We start from the raw sequence: 23,626 nt of genomic DNA, 5'->3' as shown, positions 1-23,626 counted from the left end.
CCACCTTGATAATAGAACTTTATCAATTAAAGAGGATTTCTTCATTCTCCTTACTTAGAATCAAGAAAGGCATCCTGACTGGTCAAGTTGCTGGCATGTGAAAATTGGTCAATGAGCAAATCATGTAATAATCTCACCATTATTTGGACAGTGTTCCTGGAAAAGAAAAAGGAAAGATAATCTTTATTAGTGTGCTAGTTGGATTAGCAATTAATTCAATTTACAGAGGATTATGTGTAACCAAGTAAAAGTGAATGCATTATATTAATTGCCTCCTCTTTAAATATGAATTGTTCATCCTTTTAAGAGATCAATGCTATCCGCTGTATTTGTTTCCACCCATTACACTTAATTAAGCCGTTCAGGTCCAGTAGGGTCAAAGGTGTCCAGGAGTATTTAGCATCTGACAGCCATCCTGTGGCTCCTGTCCTGTGATGGTGGTAGTCCTGGTTTATGGCAGTGAGCAGGAGTTTGTGCTAGGCAACAGCTAGCATTCTCGTTTTCTCTAATTGACTTGTTGGCAGTGTTCACAGAGATGGGAAAGAAAGCAAGAACATGGAGCCTGGACCCTGACAAGCACTTGGCATGGAAGGGGGCCATACAGTGAAGTACATAATCTGCAATGAATAAGAGACTCTGGGCTGTCAATCTGGCACATGCCACTGGCATTTGATTCACACACAGTAGTAATTAAAAAATAACGATGCCCTTCCCACTAGCTTTCGTTACCAAGAAAAGTATCTTGGTCTAACCCTGAAGAGCTGTCTGCAAATTGTTTGATCCAATCCTGCAGCCCCAGAGAGCAAAATTCATTTAGCAAATGCTAAACAACACTCTTAGAATAATGGGTCTCTTGCTCACCAAATCTCGAGGGAAGAAGAGTCAGGGCTGCTCCTAATGACCCGTCCCTTGTCATTGACAAACCCTATAATCAATAAGTATTCGCTTATGCCTCCTCTTTCCAGGCCCCACAGGCCATAACTGGCCAAGAGCCATCTATTTTTGGATATTTAGAGTTATGATTTTTTCAGCCTCCTTCATTGCAAATTGATGTGGTCTATGAGAAAGACTGGCCAATCAAAGATAACAATCCAATCAATAATTTCTAATCCATGAAATCACTCAGAATATCTATAGCTAAAAAACATTCTCATAGTCACTCACCAAAATCTCAACCATACAAATCACATGAATTCAAGTAAGAAAATAAGACTGCATGTTAGTGCAGAGGCAATCAATACATTTTTCCAGCCTCCACATCTGCAGCATTTCAGCAAATAAAGAAAACTAAATTTACTGTCATAATTGTCACTAAGTGTATTCCTGAACAATGGGGTCTGACCATAATTAATGATTAATTCATTTGGAATTCATTATTATATTATTAAATGTGTTTAACTCATTTGGTGCTTCTATAGAGGGAGTGATTCTAGGCAATTCTATTGTGATTTACTGATTTTAAAGTTTGATCTCTGAGCATGTGCAAGAAAACAGTTCCACATTGCCCTCTAGTGGCAGATCCACAAATTACATACCTTTGTGAAGATGTTCTCAAAGAAATCTTCCTCCTCAAGATAGTGTCAAAGAAGTTGCAGCTATGCTAGACACCAACCTCCACCCCCCAAAAAAAACTGATCAAATGAAGGCAGCCCTGTTTCCATTTACCCAGTAAATAATTGCTATTTTAATTCTGTTGTTTAGTTAGATTTAGTATAGGATCAAGCTCACTAAGAAAAGAAAGTTCTTTTGTTTCTGTAGATGGTCCAGAGTAAGGATTAACCAAAGTATAACGCAAAGTCCAGAAGGAATCCAAAAGCTGTCAGGGAGCAGGTGGATTTTGAAGAACAGATGAGCAAGCTCCTTGGAGAGGCCTGTCTCTTTACTTGTTTTGCTTTTATTATTCTGTGTTACTTTAGAAACATCCGTGAACATCCCTGGAGCCTCAAATTACTAACAATAAGAAAATATTGAACCAAGACATGTCCAGGACTTCCCCTAGCTCTATGGGCTGTCCTCAGGCCAGTTACAAGTGCATTGCACATCTGTGTGTTCTCCCAGGAGCCCGTGATCACGCTCTATTATTTTTGTAATATATGCTTTTGATTGTAAACATACTGCAGAGAGGGGTTACAGTTACATGAGCAAGTACATTTCCTATCAAGCATTGCTACCTCCTCCTTTGTTTTTCCCCTACCATCTCTCCCCTCCCCTCTCCCCCACCCTCGCATCAAAGTTATAAAGTTCATTTTCAACAACAATTGGTCATCCTGTATCTTTGTTTCTGCATTTTGTTATTTCCCTTCCCCTCCCCAAATTAGAAAAATGTTTCGACAATATACAGAGCATCTGAATCAAATACAGTGACAACAGGGGTTATACCATGAGGGAAGAACATACAAAAGAAACAAAAAATCACACAGTACATTATAAATACATTAAAAACAATAGCAAGGAAGATAAAAAACCACTTGTGTTCCTATATTGGGATTCATTTCACTTAGCATCATCTTTTATGGTCATTTGTACATAGCTTTTGACCTCTTCTGCTTGTCCTAGACATATACTAGTTATTGAAAATAAGGGAAACCATGGGACCTATGTTTCTTTGGGCCTGGCTTACTTCACTTAATATAATTTTTTCCAAGTCTTCCATTTTCTAACAAATGGGGTGATGTCATTCTTTCTGATGGAGGCATAAAATTCCAGTGTGTGTGTGTGTGTGTGTGTGTGTGTGTGTGTGTGTGTGTGTGTGTGTGTGTGTGTAACACATTTTCTTGATCCATTCATCTACTGAGGGGCAACTGGTTTGGTTCCATATCTTAGCTATGGTAAATAATGCTGCATTAAACATCGTTGTTCTGGTAGCTTCAGTATGGCCTTGTTTATGAATGTTTGGATAAATGCCCCAAAGTGGGATGATCGCTGGGTCATAGGGGAGCTCTATGTGGAGTCTTTTAAGTAACCTCCATACTACTTTCCAAAGTGGCTAAACAAGTTTACACTCCTACCAACAATGCAGTAGGGTTCCCTTTTGGCCACATCCCCTCCAGCATCTATTGTTGTTCGTTTCTTGATTATAGCCATTCTAACTGGGGTGAGGTGGAATCTCAGTGTTGTTTTGATTTGCATTTCTTTTATGGCTAGAGGGGTTGAGCATTTCTTCATGTGTCTATTTGCCATTCTTATTTCTTCTTCAGAGAAGGTGGTTGTTTGAGGATTTGTTGTTGGGGGATTTAATTTTTGGAGTTCTAATTATGTATGGCTAGTGAAGATCTTCTCCCAATCTGTGGGCTTTCTATTGATCTTGCTAGCTATATCCTTTGCCATGCTGAAGCTCTGCAGTTTTATGCAATCCCATTTGTCCAACCTTCTTTGATTCATTGTGTTTCTGGTCATAATCTATCATTTAAGAGGGAACATCTCTGAGGTGTGCATAATATAGCTGAATTTGTAGAATTGTGGTGACTACATTAATTCATTCGCCAACAGCTAGCATATGGTAGCACATTTTAGGGGTGGAGCACACTCCATTACAGGTCATTTGCATATTTATAACATGCAAAAAAATTCAATAAAGGAAAAGAGACCACAGGCTGGTGGAGAGATCAAACCAACCTGTCTCACCTTATGCCAAATGATTTATGGGACTTTTCTTCCTCACCCCTGTACTGCACATGTTACCCTCCAGACTTTTTGCCCCAGTACTGGGGGCTTTTGCTCAGGGTTCCTGGGCACTTTTCTTTGGCTGATCAATGCTGATACTCTACTACTTAAGCTATATCCACTTCCTGGTCTGTGATAGCCAAGTGGGAGTAGAGCCACACAGACTTTTGTGCCTGGGCTGGCTTTGAATCAAGGTTCTCAGATCCTAGTCTCCTGAGTAGCTAGGATTACCAGCACCAGCATCCTGCTGCTGTGCAGTGAAAATAAAACAGTGAAAGGACTTTAGTGTGTGTGTGTGTGTGTGTGTGTGTGTGTGTGTGTGTGTGTGTGTGTGTGTTTGTGTACACATGCACATGCGCACCTGCCAATCATGGGTGCTATCCCTACGCTTTTTTGCTGAAGGTTAGAACTGTAACACTTGAGCCACAGCTCCACTTCTGGCTTTTTTTTTAGTAGTTTACTGGAGATAAGAGTCTCATGGACATACCTGCCCGGGCTGGCTTTGACCTGCAATCCTCAGCTCTCAGCTTCCTGAGTAGCTAGGATTATAAGTTTGAGCCACTCATGCCCAGCATGTTCTGATACTTTCTAATTGTTAAATATACCTTTTACTTTTTAAATGAAAAATGATATGCCCTTCCAAAGAGTAGAGGGTAAGAATCTAGTAACGCAAGGGGATCTTTCTCAGAGTCTGTTATTCAGAGAGGGGTGAGGCAGGTGGGAGGTGGAGGCAGGAACACTATGTCCCTGGACCACACTGCCCACGTACCTAAAGTACTGACCTCTAACATGGAGTCAGAAGCCAGAAGACCTATCCAGATGACTACTCGTAACTCAGAATTCCTGTGAAAATTAGCTATGTAGATGTAAAACAGGGATACTCAATGTCTTTGTGCAAATGAAGATCCATTTCATTATCAATGTGCATCCATCTTTTTTGCCACATAATATGAAGTTTTAAACTGGGGGCTATTGCTCTTACGGTGGACATCTTGGAGAAGACCAGATCCCATTTCCTACTTTTCCATGAGTATATACATATTTACATATGGTGGTATGTGTAGGAATCTCTCCAAGGTTATCTACCAATGGCCACAGGCTTGGATTCATCAGCTTCAACATACTATAACAAAATCTTCAAGGCCACAAAAAGTCCCATCCATAGCACCCTTAAGTTCAATCCAAGTATTTTTCTTTGACCATCACACATTTGTTTATTTAAGATCTCCGCCAACAGTGAATGTGGATTTCACATAAATTCTAGATGTGCAAAGAATCTGAGACTCACCTCCTTATGCCAGTAGTGTCTTAGACTTCTAAATAGTGGCTCCCCCAGGTGGAGCCTTTGTCCTCATTAACTGGGGGGCAGATTTCTCATTCTCTTGCCTCAAAAGCTAGACTAAAAATAACTCCTCAGCATGAGTTTGCTGTTCCTGAGCTCATTCTTGCTCCCTTTGTAAATACCTAGGTAATGCAAACACATAGATGTATGAGGTTCAACCAAATGGAATTGAACCACAAAAAAGCAATTTCATATATGATTAGATTCAAACCTAATATAAATGTTTATATTGCCATTGTGTAGATGAATCATATGTTTGAAATCAGATTTAGTTTCTACTGTAATAACTAAAAAGGAGATCCATCCTGGTAGAGAAGTGTTTTGCTGGCCTGCCTGTATGGATTTTTCATCATTTCCCCTTTGCTGAGCTTTTTTTTTTCATCCTACCATCCTCTAACCGTAAAACCTGCCTTACTCCAAAAACCCTGGTTCTAGCTCTACATCAGCTGAAAAGTTTTCATGACGCTGTCCCTTACTTATTTTTCAGGAGTCTGCTCTGAGTTAATATAACATTCATAAGTTATACCATTCATATCTATTATTAATTTCATGTTGTTTTTTCCCACTTATCCCCTCCTCAGAGTTAAGTTACTAACTTGATAATAAAGGTCCACCTTTTACAAATACTCTTGGATGTTGAAGAAGAGCATTTGTTCTCTGTTGATTTGTTACTTTCCTACTAGCTAGTTTGCCAACATAAACTGAAATATATATTCTCTTATGGAAAGAGAAAACAATCATTGCATGGCAGTCATTTGCCTACATGAATTATAAACTGATTTTATGTTTTTCTTACATTTATCTTATCTTCTTATGTTTTATCTCACATTTTGGCTTTAGGGTCTGATAAAAAAATCCAGATTCAGAAAGCCATATGTGTGGGATGTATAGCTTAGTAAGCAATGATAACTTTGAACGTGTTGTGTTTCTTTGTTCTCTTTCCTATAAACAATTATCCAGACCAATGATCGAACTAAGTAGCTTGGACCCTTTTGACAGTTGTAAGGAGGATAATATGATCTTTTGTCAGGGGATTCTTAGTGTTTATTTTTTCTCTAGGTTTATCTTAGCAGTTATGAATGTTTACTGCCTGTATCCATACATTCACTGGGTGGGCTGCAAAACAGCAATTATTCAATTCTATCACTTAATTTCTGTTAAAATAAAGCTTAAGAAAACTGTTTATACTATGGAGTTATAGGATAAAGCTTACTTAGGAAAGATATGGTAAGTGATCAATTCCTCACAGGTTTTCCAAATAATAATTTGGTTCTTTGTCAACCTCAGACATGACTCTTATTAGTCAATAGTTACCTGTATGATTCCACACGTTTGGCTTCAGTTCATCGAAACTCTTATCGTTATCCCTGCACAGACTGGCCTAGTTCCTCACCAAGGGAACACTCCTTAAACGGACCTCTGGATTCCCTTGTCCTGATACAGTCTTTGGCTCTTCCCCTCTCTTCCCCCCCCCCCAAGTCCTGGGGCTTGAACTCAGCGCCTGGGCACTGTCTCTGAGCTTCTATTGCTCAAGGCTAGCACTCTACCCCTTGAGCCACAGTGCCACTTCCGGCTTTTTCTGTGTATGTGGTACTGAGCATTGAACCCAGGGCTTCATGAATGCAAGGCCAGCACTCTACCACTAAGCCATCTTCTCAGCCCTGTTCGCTCCCTTTTTAGTATGTCAACATGTTCCGGCTCAATCAGCATATTTCCTATTTTGGGCTTTACCAGTTCTGCAAGAAACCTGTGTCCTTTCCAGTTGGAAATACTTGCCTCAGACCTGAAGTCCGCAGCATGCTAATAGTGCTTTGTACTGTTGGTTCCTCCATTTCTGGAGAACCACAACAGAGATAGCATACCACTGCCATTTGAACTGCATCCAAATCAATTTGAGGACTCTACTTCTTTTGCAATCCATCTTTATGCCCTTCCATTGCACATCACAAGCCTAGGTCTCAAGGACACAAGGGCTACTAGAATTAGAATTTCTCAGGTTGACTCTTATCATAGTAGTACCAGTGTGCAAATGGTTGTGGTATTGTTATCAATGATAAATTATTGGAGCATTTGTTTGTATTCACTGTCCCTATTTTCCCTCAAATCTGCTTTACCATTGCAGTTTGTTGCTGTTTTATATGGCCACCTGTTGCAAAATAAAATCTCTCTTCTAACCCTCCCTTAGCTGTAGTTCATACAACTAATCATTCACCAGTTAGACATTAGACCAGTGGATCCTCTACTTATCTTGGATGCCTAAAGCACGTTTTTTGGTTTTTTTTTTCCGAAGTTCTGGGTGTCAGGGGAACACTATTATATGATTACTTGCAAGTAAATTGCAGTTTGATTGCCCCATGCATTATGTGTACTGTTAACTTTTGTTGACTATGAAATCCTTAAATTATATTTTTTATCTAGAAGATCTGAAATGAATTACTGTAAATCCTTCTGACATAAAATGTTGGTGTCAAAATTCCCGATAATGATCTAATTCCTCCAGATGTCAGATACTATTTTTATCCACATGTCAAAACATGTATATCAGAAAAAGGAATATTTTTAGTATTTATTCTCCTTCCTGGTTTTTGTCTCCAAGGACTCTGACTACCTGTATGTTAGGTCTTTATTATTCACTTTAATATATATATATATATATATATATATATATATATATATATATATGGATTTGGGGATATATATATATATATATCCCCAAATCCTTATTTTTTATTTCTTTGTTTTCTACTTACTGTGTTTATTTTGTTGGTTGGTTACTTTTATTTCTTTTGCATATTAATTCTTCCTTGATTTATGTCATTTCAATTTTAGTTTTTCTAATTGTGATTCATGTATCTGTTTCATATCTAACAGTTCATTTGGGAATAGCAAATTCAAATTTTAATCTATTTTTCTCATGTATTTCATCTACTTTCATCCATTTTGTGCACTTGTCTTATTTTATCTGGTCCTAGGTTTAAGTTTGTAAGGAATTTTTCCTGAGCAAATGATCAGTTTTTTTACCCTGAACTTCCTGTTGCTCAAACACCTCTTCTAAATCCACCAAGTTTCTTTTCCTGGGATTAAACTAACAATAGATCAAAGGGATCTCTATGAACTCTTGCTTTTGTATCCAGGGTAGGTGCTATCCTGGAAAGGAGAGTTTGCAAGTCATTTTCAAGTTTGTGTTTCTGCCTTTCCATTTAACCAGCAGTGTTTTCAGGCATTACATGACAGGTGCTTTAGGGTTATCCTTATTCCTAACTAAATGCTTGTCTTTAAAAAAAAATAGGAAATAAAACATCAACGTAGATAACACACTGTCATAAGGCTGTTGGGTGCTTGTATACCTCTACTTCGATTTTAGGATTTGAAGATGTATCTCCTCCTATGTTTTTATTATTACTTGAAATGCCTTTGGTTTCAACACTTTTAGTATCTAATTTATATCTAGACCTTCGTGTCTAGTTATTCAGGTTTAATATCCAGTTCTTTAATTCATTTTTCATATGGAGAATCAAAAGTGATTTTAAAAAATCTAATGGCCACATAGTCTTCTCAGAATCCACTCATTTCTAAACAACAATTTTCTTAATTGGTTATTCTAAGATTGTTTTCAGGAAAATGTTTACCCTGAGTATTTTAGAGCACGGAATAAATCAACATTTTCAACTTGTTTCTGTTCTTCTCTAGAGTCAAGCTCCCATTATGTAATCTCCCTAAAAGCTTTTAACAATGCAGGGGAAGGCGTTCCCCTCTACGAAAGTGCCACCACCCGGTCCATAACAGGTAAGAGAAACTCTTCCATGCACTTCTCACAAATCAGGGGTTGGATTTGGGCTAATACTGACAAACTGAAGCAAAATAAAACCAAGTAGGAACAAAGAAGAAAAAAAGCCCTTAAAATGAATATGTACATTTTCTGAGTGTTCTGAGCAGTATATGCGTTTATGGGTGTTCATGTCTTTCTACAAACACTTGTATGCACATAACACTGACTTATTTCTTTTCCCCCCCTCAAAATGAAATAGAAGGAGTGCTGAGACAATGTAGACCTCTCTTCCACTGTCATCTTAGTAGCTCTGTAGTACCACTGAGGCAAGAAAGTCCCTGATCAGAGGCAATCAGATGCCCACATGGACACAAGCTTCTCTGTGCCAGGTCCCTAGACTTATATGATTCACCTGCAGTAAGGGTTTTATGAGTTGGACTGTAAAAGCAGCCAATAAGAACACAATATAAATAGGATGGGTAATAGGTGAGCTCACAGACATATGGAGGCATTTGTTAATAAGCCTGTGCTTACTCAAAAACAGCCTTAGTAACAAAACTATCAGTTTGTTCAGAGCTCCTGGAAAGGCACTTGACTGTCACCCTGCCCCTCAGACTTAAGTGTAAAGCATGGAAGTAAAAGTCAAGAAGTTTGGCTCTTCTTTTAATACTTCAAGCCATCTCTTCTTACACTCACATCTTCAGATCTCATTAAATTGTCATCTGTTTTTGCTTAATGAGAATGAAGGATCTGAGATAGTAAGCTGTAGTTTCCATGGCAGGCTGATCAGAGAGCGTGAAAAATGACTGAAATATAAAGTCCAGATCAGTAGTAATAAATGGTTAGAACGAAAATAGTGAGATTCTGGGACTTTCGTGACCTCCAAAAAATTTGTTTTCCAAATCCACAAGCTCCATTTATAAACATGTCATAAGAAAAATACTTGTACACATTTGCAGGTATGATGCTATGATTTCCAAAAAATACCAGCATTTTATTCATTTCAGCCAGATTTTCTTATAAGATAAAGTTATTGTTTTGGACTCTTGGAACCGTTGATGCTGGGTTTCAAATGTTGATACCTGCCCAGAATCAGATGCAAAATATAGGGCAGGAGAGGATGTTTTATTTTCATCTATGTGGAGATAAAAATATAGTATTATGTCATCAAGATGGCTCCTGACTCCTCAAAATAGGGTAAATAATGCACCTTGCCTTAGAGAATATTTTCTAACAAATGTGTTATCTTCAGACATTCAAACAGAGGTCTAGGATTGTGATATACAGTTTGGTGGACAGGTGCTTGGAATGATTACTTCCCCTTCATTATCTTGCTCTACAAGAACTGAGATCTCTGGGAGGGCAGATTCCTGTAACTCCCATAAGGTGCCTGTCTCCTGTCTCGGGTAAAAGCCTCAAGGAGATGTGCATTCACATAGTGACCTTGATCCATGATCAGGTCATACCAAATCATACTAAGACCAGACTTCCAACCCTCTTGTTCTTCTAACAAACTTAAAGGCCGTATGGACCACTGAACTGACAAATAAACAGTTTTCCAGCCAGACCCTGGAGGTTCATGCCTATAGCTACTCAGAAGGCTGAGATCTGAGAATTGTGGAGAATTGTGGTTTGGAGCCAGTCAGAACAAACAGATTCTTGAGACAGTTCTTTTCAAATAACCAGCAAACCACCAGAAGTAGAGAGGTATGGCTCAAGTGGTAGAGCAGCAGCCTTAAGTCCAAGAATGTGAGCTCCTGAGTTGAAGCCTTAGTACCAGAATATATATATATATATGTATATATAAACATAAATATATATGTATATCTATACCTACATATTAGTCATTCAGCACAAACCAATAAAAATAAATGTTGTAGAGTTCAAATGAATTGAAGATAAGTCACTCAGGAAGAACCAGGACTAGTATTATCGACTTCTTTCACTGTGACATTTGTTGTCACTCTTTAATTCTCTGCATCTGGCATTCTCAGAATAGTTTCTGAAGACCAGTGATCCATAAAAGCTTGGTTTTATTTTCATAATATGAGTCTCATCCTCATGGATGAGAGAAATCAAATGATACCAAAGCTGGAAAGTGTATAAGAAGCTTTCTTATTAAAGAAAAACCAGTAATAGATACGGAAAGAATTATATCTAGCCAGTCCATTCCAAAAAGAAAGAAAAGACTTTTTTGGATATTAAAAAATTATTTTATTATGTTTCTAAACATTGTAGAGAACATAGGACAAATAAATGAAACCAAAGGTTAAGGTTCTGGAAGAAAATCTGTCGAGAAATGTGTCATAGGGACACGTAAAAGACAATCTCTGTTTTTGAGCTCCTGCAAAATATTCCCATGAGCAGTCTTGGAAAACTGCCGGTATAAAATAAACACCAAATAGATCAGAGACAATAAAAGCATTGAGCTAAAGTAAGCACCAGGCTCTAGAGCTTCCTAAATTCATGTGCTGATAGATTTTGGAGTCTTTTATCCAGACAAGTCATCTCAGTACTCTACCTGTTGGAGGAAGTTCCTTGGCCATGCGCCAGAAGAGTTTAAGTTGTTTTCTGTAAAGCTTTTTATTCCTTCTTGTGATAACAATATGTTATAAATTTCTAGAAGGCCAGAAGGCAAATAAATATCAAAGAGAGAATGAGTAGGTTGTATGAATTTGTTTATGTTCCATTGTTTTTATCATTGTTTAAATGAAGGACAAATCAGATGCAAAATTTTGTTATTAAGTTTCTTTTGAATTTAAATATAATGCCTGAAAATTCATGAGATTTTACTAAAACATGTCCTGAGAATAAGTTTCTTGCTTAACAAAAGATTTGAGGCTATATATGGACAGATGTAATAATATATATACTTATCATCTATCTATCTGTCTTTCTGTCTGTCTGTCTATCTATCTATCTCATATAAGGTACCCAATAGGAGAAAGAAAAAAGAACCTAAAAACAAAGAACTTTTAAAATTAGTTACTCAAGCAACTTCTGACCAAAGAGAAAAAAGACATTTGCAATAAATATAATCTGTCATGCTTGCTAGCCTCTGGAATGCTTCTATGTCGGAAATGCTGCATATCTGCTCTATTCAGTATTGTAGATCCCAGATTCTTGTAAGCATTCAGTACTTAAAATTGCCTAAGACAATGAAAGAAATACTTTTAAAATAATGTTTATTTATTGAATTAAAATGCTAGTGGTTATTGTATTAGACAAAGCAACTGCACAAGAGGTACTGAGTAAAATGACAAGATAAGTATGAAAATCTTATCTTCTTCAAAGGAGGAAGGAAAGTAATACCTGGATTATGAAAGCCTATAGCAAGCTATCAATAGGACAGATTGGTGGGAATTTGAAGACACATTCTGCAAGTGACTCCAAGGAACTCAGTAACATTCATCACACATATTTTGCTGTTGTAAAATCAAAAGTAGAAGGGTCCTAGTTCATGATGCTTAGGGTAGATGCCTAGGAGTGGTATGACTGGGTCATACATAGGGAAGATCTATGTTTACTTTGGAGGAACCTCCAGGCTGCTTTCCAGAGTGATTGTGCTAGTTTACATTCCCACCAGCAGTGCACTAGGGTTCCTTTTCCCCCACATCCCTGCCAGCATTTGTTGTTGTCAGAATTCAAACCATTGGCCAATCTAACTGAGGAGGAAGGGAATGAGAATGAGGAAACAGAGGATACTATGTGAAAGGAAATGTACTTATTACCTGATGTATATAAAGGAAACCCTACTGTATAGCACTTCTAAAACAACAATAAAGTAAATCAGAAAAAAAATGTAGAAGGGTCTCTACATGTCATCCAGAGAGCATAAAGTTAACATGTTTGCTAACTCAATTCAGATAAGCAATCAAGAGATTGTAGCCCTAAGCACAAGAAACTTAAGACTCCTTCCATGGGATTTAAATTCCTATAGTCAGCTGAGAATAGAAGCAAGTGAGTCAATACTGGCTTTGGTTTAGCAAAAAGAAAAACAAATCTTGTACTGCTGCACAAACCTGATGAATGACTCTGAACGTTGTGAAGGCTCAGGGTTTTTCTTCCCTCATTCCTTTCATAAATCTATTTGGGTGTAAAGCAACCCTTAATAAAAAGAGACATCAAAGGAAATACAGAAAGCCTGGGCTCTGCCATGAAAATTTTAAACATTCTCTCTCTTTCTCTCTCTCTTTCTCTCTCTCCTACCTTTTGTTCTGTTTTGCTTCTCAGTTTTACAGATAGCTCCAAAGACCCCAGAGAAGTAACGCACTAAATAATTCACTAGAAGGCAAAATGGCAAATAGGGGATAGGATAGGAATTTGAAAGCAGGGGACCAAGTGAAGTAATTAGAACCTGCCAGAAGCCACTCGGCTCTCAACTAGACTGTTTAAAAGTAAATAAATAACCATGTGTACACTGCTGAAAACACTACATTGCAGCAGGATCTGTCTCTTATTCTCAGTCTGGGAGCTCTGCTCTCACATCTCCATTGTTTTGAGGGAGAATACACATTGTATAATATGAAGCTTAATTTTTAATGGGAACACATTAAGTAAAAGTAACTCAACAGTGGACTATTAGCACTGCCACCAAGTAAACTTCTTAGATTATGATCTCCCAGCATGAAAAAGAAGTACAAGACATTAGGGCAAACGTTCATGTTTTAAAACATTATTATTATTATTCTCAACTATATATTATTCTCAAAGTTCTCATTATATTGTGGATCAAAAAAGGTTTGTACCTCAGAGAAAAGTCTCCTCAGGTCAAGTTCAGGTGGCTGACTCTTGTAATCCTAGCTACTCAGAAAGCTGAGATCTAACAATGGATGTTGGAAGCCAGCCTGGGCAAGAGTCTGTTTGACTCTTATTTCGAATTAATCACCAAATACAAGCCAGAAGTGGATTTGTGACTTCAGTGGTAGAACACAACTAGCCTTGAGCAAAAGAGCTCTGGGACAGTGCACAGGCCTTAAGTTCAAGCCTCAGGATGGACCCTAATAAATAAATAAATAGAAAAAAAGATCTTGTCAGCATGTAAGCAGTTCATTTTGTGGTCTCATCCAATAGCTTAATCTTTGCACTGAACTTGAAAGGTCAGAACAAGCACGGTGAATATAGGAATGCCAGCAAAGATGAAAATGTGAGTTATGTATTGGTTAAGAGGAGGGGTGATATGGATATTTCTATATTTTCTGTAAGGATTATACTCTAAGAAAACTATGCTCTAGCAGTTGCTAGTTCAAAAACGAATGATCAAATATGAACTGACTCCTGTGACCAGGTATATTTCATTATTCTGGTTTTCTGAAATAATTACCCAAATCTAGATTGGTGGGGTTCTTTGCTCTTTATACTTTGTTTGTTTCTTGCCTGAACAATATTTATGTAGATATGCTCTAGGCAATAAAGAGATCACTGGAGTAACACAGACAAGCTAGAGAAGGAATAGAAATGGAAACATTGGCATTTCAATCAACATTTATTTTCTTGGCAGGAAGAAATAAATCAGAGACACCATTTTATGTTGTTATTTGAAATCATAAAAAGTGATGAAACTGATCAATATTATACAAAGCCTTTTAAGAGGCAATGCACAACATTCCAAAGGGGAGGGGGGCTTTGAAAATATACAACCAGAAGTGACAGCCAAATGGATTTAAACCAAATAAGGAAATGACTGTGGACGAATACTGTTGATTTTGTAGCATAACAGTAATGCTTCTAATACATATTTCTGGTGGAATTAACTGTATTTTTTCCCTGTTCTTCTCGTGTTCCCTTTTCATCATTATTGCCATGCATTTTAACCCATCGTGATGTGTTACCACTGGTTATTTCTTTTTTAACGCCTTTGTTTGCATTTGTATTCGTTTGTTTCATTATTCGGCGGGTTTGGAACCCAGATCCCACTGACCCCGTTGACTATTATCCTTTGCTTGATGATTTCCCCACCTCTGTGCCAGATGTGTCCACCCCCATGCTCCCACCAGTAGGTGTCCAGGCTGTGGCTCTGTCCCACGAGGCTGTCAGGGTGAGCTGGGCCGACAATTCCATCCCCAAGAACCAGAAGACATCTGACATGCGACTCTACACTGTCCGATGGAGGACCAGCTTTTCTGCGAGCGCCAAATACAAGGTGACGGTTTTGCTGAGTGCATGAAGTTTCAAATAAACTGCCATGTGTTTGATCTGCTCTTTTCAGGAGTGTCCTGAACTGTCACGACTTCTCTATGACTGGGGCTTTTTACATGGGGTAATAAAACATTTTAATAACTCATGATCTAAAATTAGTTCCAAACAAGTAGATCTTAGGAAACAACTATCAGAGCAAAAAACAATCAAAGGCTATAAAACAATATTTGAATTCAACCAGAGGCTGGGTTTGTCACCATAACTTCAATCCTGCATGGGAGATTGCTTCTTTTCCTTTGTACTTAACAGGACTCTGATAACAATTTTCTAGCTTGACTTTAGCATTTTTGCTTCAATTTGGAATCTAGATTGACACCATAAATAGCACAGGGACACAGACTCAAGGAAAATATAACTGGGAATAGATACGTTGGAGGTATTTTTTGTAGCATCTTCAGAAATCTCCATAAGCCATTAACTCTTCTCTCCCTCCCTCTTTCTCTATCTTCCTTTCTCTCTTCATTCCTTTGTTCCTTCCTTCCCTCCTTCCTTCCTTCCTGTGCGCTCTCTCTCTCTCTCTCTCTCTCTCTCTCTCTCTCTCTCTCTCTCTCTCTTTCTCTCTCTCTCTCTCTCTCTCTCTCTCTCTCTCTCTCTCTCTCTCTCTCTCTCTCTCTCTCTCTCTCTCTCTCTCTCTCTCTCTCTCTTTCTTCTTTGCCACTCAGGGCCTGGGTGCTATCCTTGGGCTATTTTGCTCAAAGCTACTGCTGTACCTCTTCAGCCACAGGTCCCCCCATCCAGTTTTATTTGAATGTTTGTTTTGGTGATTATTAATGATAAGAGTCTCTTAGTCTTTCCTGCTCAGACTGGCTTGAAACCTTGATCCTCAACTCTAAGTAGTGAGGATTACTAGTCACCAACAGCCTGATATCATTGACTTTCTTTAACCTTGACTTCCTTGTTTGCCTTTGAAAACACTTTCCTGCAGTAAAGAAAACTTGAGCTAATGATACAAATTATAACAGCCCATATCCCTTTCTTCATCCCTGAGCCACCTCTCAACGCCTCTAGGTGCTTTGGGGACACATTTGAGACACTATCCTTGCCAATTTCAAGTCTCTACTGTCCAACCTCTGCACCTCTACCAAAGGGTTATTAACTGAATAATTATGTTACTTTCCAAACAGAGCTTTAGCATGCACAGACACAACAGAAGTGTAAACAACAACAAACAGATCAACAAGTGATTATTGATTACTCATTTTGTATCAGTAAAGTTGTAAGACATAGAGAATTCATTTGTATAGAAATAAAACATGTTCATGATATCTTAATTCACATATTCCATATAATTTTTGGAATGAGTTATCTACTCACTTGCATAGGCATATTTGAAAGAATACTAAAGCTCGTCAACTGACCTAATGTATGAACCCACATTTCAAACTTCATGCTTCGCAAGAGGATACCTAGGAGGGAAAATGGAAGCTTTGGGAGTAAGAAAGAAGGTAAATAATGTACAACAACAAAGGGATCCTACTGCTCAACCCCAGCTCTTCAGTTCAGAGCATCGGCTTTCCTCTCTACTCTTTGCCCCTACCATAGAGTGGCTCTCAGGGAGAATTAGATCTTTTCTCCACTGTTCCTTCCACTGAAATACTATCTCCCTTAATCCAACCTCAAGCCAGCAGTGATTTGGAGGGGGGATGAAAATGTCCTTTGGGAATTTCTGACTCCAACCCAAGAGAGATATAGCAAAATCCCATGGATAATTCTGTTAAGTCTGCTTCTTTCTTCCTGTAGCCATGCTGGAAGAGATTCTAGTGTCTTTCCAATTTTAAATCACATAAAACTCACATTTCCCCATAAATAAAATTTTAGTTGAAAGCATTCAACAAACAGCTTTCTTTAATAGTGTTGAACTGTTAGACCAGGAAAAAAATCTCCTGGCAAGTCCAAATAGTATCTCTGATATAAGATATGTAGCAAGTACCCCATATATTTCCTTACAGTGCTAGTTTTAAGACGGAGCACAGTCATAAATAAAGCTAACATCATCAGAAAGGACAATCAAGGAAACATATGAGAGTGTTAAAAATATCTCTTTATAGATTGTCCAATTTTAAGTTTACTTTTCAAAGATGACTTTCCCCACTTTCAAATTTTTATACTCATAATTGCTATGGTTTGTAGATTCATTCATTTCACAGAATGGCTATGGACACTTTGCCAGAATCTGAAATGTTCTAAAGACAATGATTGTTTTCTGAAGAATGGTTTTAGCTCCAAGATTTCTTGAGGCAAATGATTTCAATTGAATAGTTTGTACAGCAGACATGGAATATTGAGCCTCATAAAGAATGCCTGTAAAATGAGACTCAAACCCCAAAGGATTTGATTTTAACTATTCCTTTTCCCATTATCTTCCCTAAGGCTTTCAGTTACTAACATGACATCCTTTACATACATATCACACACACACATTCACACACACACACACACACACCATGCTATACCTACATCCTGAGATAAAGAGGTTTAGAGGAAAAAGAAGGTTATGTTGAGTAGTGTAGAAAAAGAAAGGATATATTTGGTGTACCAGGAAGACATATAAGCAAATTACAAAAAAAATAATTGTTGCCACAATCCTGATACTCATATTTAGTTGTCCAAAGCTATTTTGCCCCCCCCCAATTAAATGGAGGAATTTCTATCATTTCTATTGAAATACGTATTCTCATACTGTTTTATATGAATGTCCACATTCGTTAATAGTTTCCTAGAACTCTCCAGCTATAATAGGAATGTATAGAATGTCCGCTGTGGTTCAAGACTCAGTCTTCTTCCTCAAGATGAAACTCAATAGGAAATCTGACTCACAACTCAAATGACATCTAACATTGGTTAATTTGTGAGTCATTTCAGCTGACATTTATTTAATACTAACACTGGGCCTGTAACTATTTTACATGACTTATTTCCCATTCGTAATAATGCTGAAATTAGTACCATGTTTATTACAGGTGAGGAGTGTCAGAGTGCTAGTGAGTATTATGTGTTCCAAAAAAAACCCCAGTAACTGGCCATAACTTCCCATGGTATGACTGGACTTAATGGTTCTGTGCGTTCCCAGAGCAAACTGATTAACTTTGTGGTAACTATAGAGTACAAATCTTATAGGTGATGTTGTTTAGTGATACCCTAAATGCCAGTGATACCTCATTTTCCCTCCTACTTTCAGGTAGAAGACTCAGGTATTAGAAGTGATCACAGCCCAGGGCATATTTGATTTCACTTACTAGCCAGCTACTTTGTGTTTTGTTTGGTGGGATTCCATTTCTTGATGATACAAAGTGCTTTTATGTTTATAGAAGCCATATTTTACAGCTGTTTTAAAGAAGTTCTTCTGATAAATGTTTTGGAGGTCATGAGTTTAACAGGATGGATGGGCATATATGGAAATGTTATTAGTACAGTTAAATATTTACTTCGTGTCATAACAAAATATAGGGTTTTTCATGGTTATAACCTAACCTAAGAAAGATTCACGGTAGAATAAAAAAGATTTACCATATTATAGTATTAAGGGAGAGATAGATAAAATATCTGTGGTGGTGAGGATATACAACAAATGCAATAAATAGAGACGCAAAAGTCAATATTTAACTTTGGAAGAAAACCAAGTTCTAAATAGCAACCGTAAGTAGGTGTTTAAAAGAGAGGTAAATAGTTTCAAATCTGTCAGGTCATATGGGAAATATGCTTTAGCCTAGGAGACAAATGTGTTTTCACATTATTACCATGTTGATGTTTGCATAAGCAATAAAAATATAAGATACATCATTTAACTTTCTACTAAAATAACTTTAATTTTTGTAAATGGCAAGGATGGATTCAGAAGGCTTAAAATGAATCATTTTTATAGCAATAGCATCCTTTAATATTTATTCAGTTTGTTGTTCCTCTCTAGATCAATTGCATCAAATTCCAACCTTAAATGGTGCTTTAATATGAAGTATGTACAAAGAAAGAAAATCACAATGAACAGAACTCCTATTTTTATCTTTATTCTAAAAGCAAAATAGACTATGGAAAAATTAAAATCTGTATATTTTAGAAACATGATAAGCAGTAGAGAATTCATAAATTCCCTTCATTATCAGTGGAAAATGATAGTGATAATCTACATAAAACATATTTATTAAACTCCCCATCCCCTCTCCCCAGATTTCAATTACAAATAAACTTAAGTTTAGATCAGAGCAGACAACTTGCAGAAATGGAGTTAGCAGACTGAACTGGAGTTAGTCCTGTTCAGCTATTATATCACTTAGGAAAATTTGATCAGCTAGTTGCCTCTTTGAAGAACATAATGCTTGATTTTATGAATCATATTGAAGATGTAAAATCAGTGTATAGAAACTAGTTGACAGAGAAGCAGAGTCCATGCTGCGACTGTGTTGAAATTCATTTTTCACTGACTTATGTGGAAGTCTGTTTACATGATTTGATTATTTACTGAGTTGATCAAGTTCATTTGTGCTTATTTCCTACTGTTATAGTCAGAAGACACAACATCACTCAGCTACACAGCAACAGGCCTGAAGCCAAACACGATGTATGAGTTTTCAGTCATGGTAACAAAGAACAGAAGGTCAAGCACGTGGAGCATGACAGCACATGCCACTACCTATGAGGCAGGTATGTGAAGAAAGACTGGACACTTCTGGTTCTGCAGACATTCAAACACACACAGTGCAGCTTCCCAACTACATCTTCTCCCACATAAAACTGTGCATCCTTCATATTTCATAATCCATGATAATAGAATTCTTTTTCAAAAAGAAAATGAGTCTCCAATGGATTAAATGATATATATAATCTATTATATATATTATATATGATGTGTAATATGTATTCTATATTATTATATACGGCATAATATATAATGTGCATTACATACTACAATTTTATGTATTTTGCAATTTTACATGACAGATTAAAGTATGATTATATATTACATAATATAATTACATATATAATATATGTAATAATTTATAAACATAATATATATTGTATATCTAAATCATACACATTATATATTATATATAATCATATATAACATGTACTATATATAATACATATGTGTAATATATGTATATAATATATATTGTGTATATAACCTATATGTATATATGTAATTATATATTATATTAATATAATGTATGTGTATAATATGCAGGTGATATATAATATATTATACAATATTAAATATATAAATATTGCATATATTATATATAATTTTTATATACCATTCATGTATATAAATGTACCATTGGCTCCATTAGAGATTTATTCCTGTAGTATATATTCTATATAACCTTTATAATGTTAAGTTATGGCCTCTTAATATGAATTTGCACTTCAATATATTTAACAAAAGAGTAGAAATCCACCTGTTTATCTCTATTCAAAATAGTTGTGTTTTTGAACAGCAAATATTCATGACAGATATTTGATGTTTTGAGAGAAATCAGATATGGAAGAAAACGTTGCCTTAGAGTGTTGTTTCATAGATACTTACCCTAAACAAGGGCAGCTGGATATGGGAAGGCTTTTCCAGGTGGTCTTGTTCATTCTTTGGAAATGGAGCAGCATAGTAGAAAACCATTATGCAAATTGAAATAATTCAATTTACTGATGATATAATTCACTCTATATACATCACTGTAAGTTTGCTTGCTCCATTTATTATGGATCATAAATATAGAGCTCATAATAATAACAAAAATGGAATGTATTTAATTTATAGGTCACAGATCTCCACATCTGAAAAATGCATACTTTTACATTGCTGTTATAGTCTCGTATCATATCAGTTAAACTACAGTAAAGGTGTACAAATTTTTAAAAATTAAATGAAACTCTTCTCTGTGTAGGCTGAATTTCTATTGAAATATTATTTTTTCTATTTTGAATGACTACCTCAGTTGATAAGATTCTACTAATAATTTACATTTTTCTACCTTTCCCCAATAAAAATTTTCTAGTTGTATAACTTTATATCCTTTTCCTTTTGCATATCATATATGTATTATTTACCTGACTTGGTAATTGTACCTTATTGTTCTATCATCATGTGCCTGGTCTTGTAAAGACACCAATGATGCAGAGCCAAAGATATTAACTCTCAGAAATGTGGTTAGTAGAAAGGATGATTTTCAAATCAAATAAAGATCAGGACATAGGTGGAAATAGCATATGGATAAGATCCCAGAGTGATGATGAGAAGTGGAAATACTTCACAAATGTCATCAGTCTTTATAACTGCAAGAAGGAAAGGGGGTGAATGAAGGAATATTAGGGTTGGGTTCTAATTCTACAACAACATACAATCTCTCTGGAGTTTCATAGGCTGGGTGGCTTATGATCAAGTTAAGAGTGGCTGGCAAATGTTGAAGGAAAATACTTTATGTGGTACACAGATGATGAATCCTTTATTTTATTTTGATTCACTTAGGTAAAAAAAAAATAACAGGAAGGATACCTGAAATAATTAGGTTTTACAAAGGACCAACAGCCCGCTTTAGAAATAGAAACATATGGGTGCACCGTTTTAGGGTGCTGTGATCATTTTGTAAGGTGAATCCAGTCAGTCAGATACAGAGAAGCCACATTTTGAGAGGTCAAATTGGAAGTCTTTAGTAAAAGGCCAGAATCTGTAAGCAGACTATTGTCTCAAAGACCTGCAGCCCCGTGAATACACTTAACACTATTAGAAAACTGAGTTATGAGAGCAGGAGAGGAAAGAAAGAAGAGAAAAATGATACCAACAACCCAGATCCACCCTAATGGAAGGCTAGAGTGGAACACCATGGTGACCAGATCAGAGCCACGAGACAGGACACAGCACAGGAGGCCTGGCATGATGATGTCTACGCTGATCTGACCCTAAAGTAGGGTCAATTGAGGGGCCAGGGTCTCAGGAACTCAAGAGTCTCTCAAGTTCAAGGCACAGGACTGACAGGTCCAATAACTGATCTTCCAAATCTCTACCTCTGCCTCTTGAAATTCAGGCTTACTCATTACCTGAGAGCTGGAACTTCTCTGGGGCTACAGAGCATGATACATTTACCTATCCTCTCTGGGTCTAAACAATTCAAAGGAAGGCTTGTCTTACCTCTAGGACTTTGAAGCCCTGACCACCTGGCTAGGTGCTAGGATGGCTGTGAGAATAAGAACAAGGTGACTTACTTAGACCTAGTCTTTACCTTACTTCAATCACTTTGACTCTGTGCTTTCCATCCTGAATCCAGACTCAGCTTCTCAGAAGAGAGAACCTTAGTGACAGCTCTTAAACTAAAGATCACACAGCTAAAGACAGAGTAGAAAAGAGATCATTAACTCTCAATAAATGTTGCTATCAAGCTTGTATGACTCAGAATGCTTGCTCTTTAAGGAAAGAGCCCAGGGCATCTCTCTAAGGAGGAGGAAGCAGATGTGTTGTTAGCAATCCAAACACCAAAAGCCTACTATGAGCCCCATGGCAGAAATGTTCTAAATCTTGAATGTTATCATCCATTCAGGCACTCACTAAAGAAATTCAAGGGCAGAAAAATAGGTTGAGAGCCAGAAATATCAGAGGGCAAGGTTCATATAGTTGAACAAGTTACTCATCACAGTCCTAATAGGGTTCTAATAATCTTCACTAGGCCCTGAGGCTAGCACTTTGTATCAAAGGTAAAGACAATACCGGTTATATCCTTGACAGAATAATAATCCAAAAAAGAGAATGATAATTCAAAAAGAAGAAAAAGATTTTGATAGAATCCTGAAGCAACGTTTATTTCTTAATAACAGTAAAAAAAAATGGGATAGGTTGCAAATCACAACAAATGGATGGAAGAACAAATTCTCTGAGGAATAAAGGGAGGCTGTTGGAGGGAGAGAATGGTATGGCCTAGGTGGCTTATCAGGTACCTACCTGCTGCTGCAGGGATTTTCAAAGGAAGAGAGCAGCATGAATAGCAGATGTCACAAAGACTTATTCAAGAGACATGAATGATTCAAGCTGACTAGATCACAGTATTTGGGGGACAATGGGAAATCAAGCTTGAAAAGGAAGTACAAATCCTAGAGGGTGTGGCATTTATTACTATTGGTTTAAATAGAATCTCGGATAAGTCAGGCAGTCAATACAGAAGTACTCGCATATATTTGGGACACTGTGTATGGATTTGATCTAGGTGCATGTTGTAGAAGAACTCAGCCAAGCTGATGAACATCTAGCTTTCACTTCAGCAAGTTATTATTTTTTTTTGGGGGGGGGGGTCCGGTCATGAGGCCTGAACTCTGGGCCTGGGCTCTGTCCCTCAGCTCTTCAGCTCAAGGCTAGCACTCTACCACTTGAGCCACAGCACCTCTTCCGGCTTTTTTTTTCTTTTTGCTTCTGTGGTGCTGAGGAATCGAACCCAGGGCCTCAGGCATGCAAGGCAAGCGCTCTACCACTGAGCCACCTTCTCAGCCCAGCAAGTTATATTTTTTAACATCAAAAGTGATCATCTTACATTAAAAATAATCATTTAATGTTAAAAAATTTTATACTCATTTGACACTTTGTAAACCACAGAACATTATTCTGAACTAAGGTCACCATTCAGTATAATAGATACTAAATTTATTCTTTCATCTAACTGAAACTTTGACACATTCATTGA

The 23,626-nt window shown here is 37.1% G+C and overlaps 1 protein-coding gene across 2 annotated transcripts in view; it reads left to right on the top strand.

Moving 5' to 3' along the window:
- Dcc (DCC netrin 1 receptor) overlaps positions 1-23,626 on the top strand; it is a 1,013,564-nt gene that overhangs the window by 889,073 nt on the left and 100,865 nt on the right. For both annotated transcript variants that reach the window (XM_070029124.1, XM_070029123.1), the window contains exons 16-18: positions 8,696-8,791; positions 14,684-14,916; positions 19,472-19,610. In XM_070029124.1, coding sequence (XP_069885225.1) covers positions 8,696-8,791; positions 14,684-14,916; positions 19,472-19,610 — 468 coding nt within the window. The remainder of the gene's footprint in view (positions 1-8,695; positions 8,792-14,683; positions 14,917-19,471; positions 19,611-23,626) is intronic.

This window comes from Dipodomys merriami, unplaced genomic scaffold, assembly GCF_024711535.1.
Source record: "Dipodomys merriami isolate MVZ:Mamm:240054 unplaced genomic scaffold, mDipMer1.0.p SCAF_2, whole genome shotgun sequence".
Lineage (NCBI taxonomy): Eukaryota > Metazoa > Chordata > Mammalia > Rodentia > Heteromyidae > Dipodomys > Dipodomys merriami.
The sequence above is the reverse complement of the archived record's forward strand: the minus strand, read 5'-3'. Positions and strand labels throughout refer to the sequence as shown.